This window comes from Microtus ochrogaster, chromosome 17 (assembly GCF_000317375.1).
Source record: "Microtus ochrogaster isolate Prairie Vole_2 chromosome 17, MicOch1.0, whole genome shotgun sequence".
Classification (NCBI taxonomy): Eukaryota; Metazoa; Chordata; class Mammalia; order Rodentia; family Cricetidae; genus Microtus; species Microtus ochrogaster.
In genome coordinates, this window is record NC_022019.1 from 16,033,316 (window position 1) to 16,038,300 (window position 4,985).

Below are 4,985 nucleotides of genomic sequence, written 5' to 3' on the forward strand. Positions count from 1 at the left end.
TCCTCCTCCTTCTCCGCCTCCTCCTCCTCTTTCTTCTCCCCTCTCCTCCTCCCCCTTCCTCCTTTCTTGTTACCTCTTTCCGAAAGACCATAGCTCTGAAAGGGCATAGGGACAAGGTCAATACTCCTTTTGCAAGGCTGTATCCCTCAGATTAGCCTCATACCTGGCACATTATTGTTAAATGAATGAATAGAACTTGGGATCTTTCCTAATATTGTTGTGGAGTTCTCCATACACCCTCCTCTTTTGTTGTTTTGTTTTATGGGTTTTGGAGTATTATTTTATCTTGAGACAAGTATTGATTATGAAGCCCAGATGGGCCTTGCATTTGCTGCGTAGCCTAGACTAGCCTCAAACTCATGACCCCTCTCTATCTCAACCTCCAGGGTGTTGTGATTATAGGTACATGTCATCACACCCGTGCTCTCTGCGTCCTCCCTCATCGAATCGCTTCACAGACTATTGCACCCTGAAAAGCACCTACTGTGCTACCATTTGAGACCTGAATCATCTTGAAAGGGGGAGGGGAACCTGCTTGTTGTTACAGGTGATGCGTGTGAGACATGCACTATTTTATAGATACGAAAGAGTTTAGAGCAGCAAGCTTCTCGTCTACTGCGTCTCCTCTAGCTGCTTCCCCACGACAGTTGTTGCTTGTGTCTCGGGTCAGAAACCAAGCATCAGAGAAACTGCCGTGACTAGCTCGGGAAGGGCTCTACGTAGACAGACTCACAACCCGACTCAGAACGGTAGCCTGCAAAAGAAACTCCGCCTCAAACAGCAAGCGAAGTGTTAACTCGTAGGCCCGCCCCCTTCCCGCCTCTTCCGGGCAGAGGAGGCGGGTCTCACATCACTTCCTGGAGACTGATCGAATCCGGAAGTGATCCTCGAGAACCGAGTTTCTGCAGAGGACCCCGGCAGCAGGCGTGGGTTTGGGACCATGAGCTGGTGAGTGAGGCCGAGCAGCGTCGGCTGGAGCCAGGAGCGACCCAACAGCCCGGCTCCTTAGCGGTTCCGGGAACCTCCTCGGTTGCCCTCCCGGAGGCTCCATCTCTCGGCCGGACTCCCGGGAAGGCAGGCTGGTGGATCCCCTGGCCTGGGACCCCCGCGTCTGATCCTGTTGCCTGCTTTCTCTTCCAACTCGTCTCCTTCCAGCTCCTTGGTGTAAGGAGCTCTTCCCTCTTCTCTCAAATATCCATTGAGGTGGAGTTAGTGTCTTCCTTCGCTCCCGGGGGCATCTCCCCACCTCCTCTTTCTTCCCCCCGCCCCCCAGCTGAGTCCCTCACTGAGGGAGTCTAAGCACAGTTCTCTGATCAAAAATCCATCTGCTTTCAGACAGATGAAATAGTACCACCCTAACGTTCCTTAAAAGACAAAATTATTTTTGGGAATTTAAAAATCGATTCTCACATGGAAGGGACCAAAATCACACCACACACACCCTTTTAAAGTGTGTCTGGACGATTCGAATCTTTCCAGAGGTGTGACCTACTGCCCGCTCTCTAAAATAAACATAATTCTCTTAAGCTCTATGGGGATCATAAAACCAAGGAGCCCCGGAACTAGAGCGTCACTGCTGCAAGTGATGAGCTCACGGTGGAGACTTCCTAATATTCGTGGCTAGCTTATGGTGGAAGGTCCTCATTTTTCCCAAAAGCCTTATTTATTTATTTATTACTCTGGATTATTTTTATAGTCACAGGGGAAAAAAGCTATGTATTTTCTACCTTCTTTAAAGGCTGTCCATGTCAAAGACTTTACCATTAGACCCAAGAGCCTGTGTGTCCACAGTCCCCCGTCTCACAAACTCCAACTGCTTATAATGAATGTGTATGAATAAATTGGCTCCCAGAGAAGTACGAGATGAATCGTAGCCCAAGGACCATTAATGTAGGGGCCTTACCTGCTCAGAGCCCAGCCAGTTATGCAAAATAAGTGCATGGTAACCAGCTATCAATGAATGAAATTAGCCTGTCACCCTCTGGGAAGGCTTTCACGCTTGACCACCAGTGGAGACCAAGCTTCGGCCACAAGCAGCTCTTGTCACTCAATGTCAAGGAGAGCTCTCTAATGTACGCTGTAAGCCATTTCTGCCCCTTCCTCCACCTGCTTCTCAGACTGAGATTAATTTGTGGACAAATGTCAAGCGGCTGAAGAAGCCATGACGGGACAGCCCCTGCGACTCTCTAATAAGCCCCGGCAGGAGCTGTTCATTTTCCCTCAACCTCTTGTTCCAAGAAGCCCAACAGAGGCCTGGAACCCCCAAAAAAGCTAACTTTCCCATCTTGTATCACTTGGCTACTGACAGGGTAGGTGGCACTTCTGCAAGCCCCTTTCCTAAAGGAATTAATTGTTTGAAGCCTCAGTCTGAGTCCCCCAGCCTTGTGATGGTAGAAGTGATCTCGTTTTGTGCACCTTGAATCTTTGAATCTCTCTCCCTTATTTTTTTTCTGAAGTAGAAAGCAGAAAGTACATGTGCTTTTTGTTTGTTTATTTGTTTAGTCTGGCATTTATACTTTTTTAAAAAATGTAATTTTTTTTCTCTTCACTAATTGGGAAGAGAGTAAGCAGAGACCACTAGTGGTATGGATTTTCTGGATGAGCTGACACAAGCTGCTCTCATTTGTCTTTCAGAATGTTTCTGTTTCTGAAAAGCTAGCATCCCATTTCCTGAAGCCCATCAGGTTGGAGAGAATTGAAACTGGCAATAACTAGCAGGAACTGAGCTTTTCACGAGCTAATTTACAGTGCAGGCGCATCTTAGTACCTCCTCGGATTGAGGATCGTAACCAAAAGGGTGGCTTTGTCCCTGGATGCTGAGATTCTTGTCTCTTCCTGTGTAGAGGGCTTCTACGTCATCTCTTGCGTGGACCCTGACCCTGTCTCCCAGAGAGGGGACCAACACCAGCGCCTGGGCACACAATCGCACTCAGTTCCTAGCTCAATGGCTGGCAAAGGAACGAGGGTTGGGTCCTTCTGATTCACTCCTAGCGTGGTTTTCCTGCTCCCAGAATGAATCTCTCCATTCATCTGAGATCGGAATTTTCACTAGGGGAAGAGACCAGAGTGACGTAGAGCCTTCATGGGAGGCTGATGCCCAAGGTCAAGTTCACCAAGTACATGGACTGTGCCAAGCATCGTTAAATAAGGCCTAAGGCTATCATGGCCTGTGGTGCCCAAAGGGTATCCATTGTTCTGGACTAGGCTGTACTTTCAAAATGTCACGGTGAGAAATGTCTAATATTGATGCCCTTTGCACACTGTGGACTTTGCGTGAAGAGTAAGAGGCTTTTGTTTTCTGCTTCCTCTGTGCAGGCAGCCTGCTTGCCCCCTGTTTATTTAGTGAGTACCTGCACTGCCACCCACCCACCTATTAGCCTTCCAGCAAGGCTTATTTCCAGTGATCTGTCCTAGTAGGAAGAAAGCATTGGATTATTTGCCCTTCAGAGCATTAATTCACTTGTTGGCCCCAAATCAAACGCCCCCTATTTCTTCCTCACCCCTGCTCCACCAGTTTCTGCTAAGTGTGTTCAATATGATGGATAGCGAAAATTAAGTACAATTAAGAGTGGTTGCCAGGCGTGGTTGGCACACGCCTTTAATCCAAACACTAGGGAAGCAGAGGCAAGTGGACTATTGTGAGTTCAAGGCCATCCTGGTCTACATTGTGAGTTCCAGGACAGTCAGGGCTACACAGTGAGACCCTGTATCCAAAACAAACAAGAATAGTGACTTTAATGAAGCTGGCTCCAGGAATTGTAGCTTTCTCTGGAGCCACATACCTCGATAATCTGAGGTTTCTGTGATGAGAGGGGAGTCATTTGAGAAAAAAGGAAATTGAAAGTGTAGAGGTACGTTGCACTAGGAAGTTGAGTGCTGTGTTCAAGTCCAGGTTTTGCTGCTCACAGGGTGGTGGGTCAGCCTTTCCAGGACTTGATTCTCCCTCTGTAACACTAGGGAGTAGATAATCCCAGAAGCTCCCCTGCTGTTGGCATCTGCCGGTAAGCATGAATACTGTTTGCAGATAGGGCATCAGGCTGCTGATTCTCATTCACCTTCCCTTAGATGTTGCTGTTCCTCAGACCCAGCCCACAGTGTGTTTGGAAGGTGAACAAGTGATATTCCACAGCCAGAGTGTCTGGGAGGTTAGGTGTCAGTAAAGGCCTTCTCCTCTCGAGGCCTTTTTAGGTTCTGATGGGTTTGTGGAGCTGTATAGTGCGGTGCACACAGGTGGTACTCAGCCGATCTGTGCTGACTAAATGCTGGTAAACGCTGACAGTATCCAGAGGTGCTGGATGCTGAGGGACATTGGAGGCTGTCCGAGTCAACACCTTCCTTAATAAGTGCCTGGAAAGTACTAGAGAGCACATGTCAGGATGATGTCAAGAAGCATTCCAAGCAGATTTAATTAGTTTATTATTGTATTTTATGAACATTGGTGTTTTTGCCTGCGTCTGTGTCTATGCGAGGGTGTTGGATCCCCTGGAACAGGAGTTACAGACAGTCGTGAGCTGCCATGTGGGTGCTGGGAATTGAACCCGGGTCCTCTGGAAGAACAGCCAGTGCTCTTTAATACTGAGCCAACTCTCCAGCCCTCCAAGCAGATTTTAATTGAACTTTGACCTAGAAAGTGCCTACTGTTTCCATGGGGACCTGAGGGAGAGATCCAGGTGAAGAGTGTGGGCAAGGTGATTGGCGAGAGCGCAAGCGGAGTGTTTGGTAGGGATGGTCAGTAGGAAAGCCAACACACTAAAGAGTGGTTGAACAGAGGTTTCCCTGGTGGGAATTGGCACTCTAATTTGGAGTCACTTTTTGTACTCCTGTCATTGCCCTGCTGAGGTACTGAAATTGAGCCTGGCCTTTGGAAAATTGAAGGCTTTTAAGCAGGGAGGTAGGCTAGCAAAAGCTGTGATTTACATTATTGTGGCTTTGGCCTGCAGGGTAGCTCAGAAAGGAACAAGAGTGAAGTCATGAAAGCCTTCCTT

The 4,985-nt window shown here is 48.2% G+C and overlaps 1 protein-coding gene across 3 annotated transcripts in view; it reads left to right on the top strand.

The window, feature by feature from the left end:
* Bin3 (bridging integrator 3) overlaps positions 1–4,985 on the top strand; it is a 60,424-nt gene that overhangs the window by 22,312 nt on the left and 33,127 nt on the right. The window contains exon 1 of one of the 3 annotated variants that reach the window (XM_005355562.2): positions 869–948. The exons of 1 other annotated variant lie outside the window; for it this stretch is intronic. In XM_005355562.2, coding sequence (XP_005355619.1) covers positions 941–948 — 8 coding nt within the window. In that variant the 5' untranslated portion in view covers positions 869–940. Of the gene's footprint in view, positions 1–868; positions 949–1,041; positions 1,165–4,985 lie in introns of those variants that run through there. One more of the 3 variants, XM_026783180.1, reaches the window with a different exon arrangement.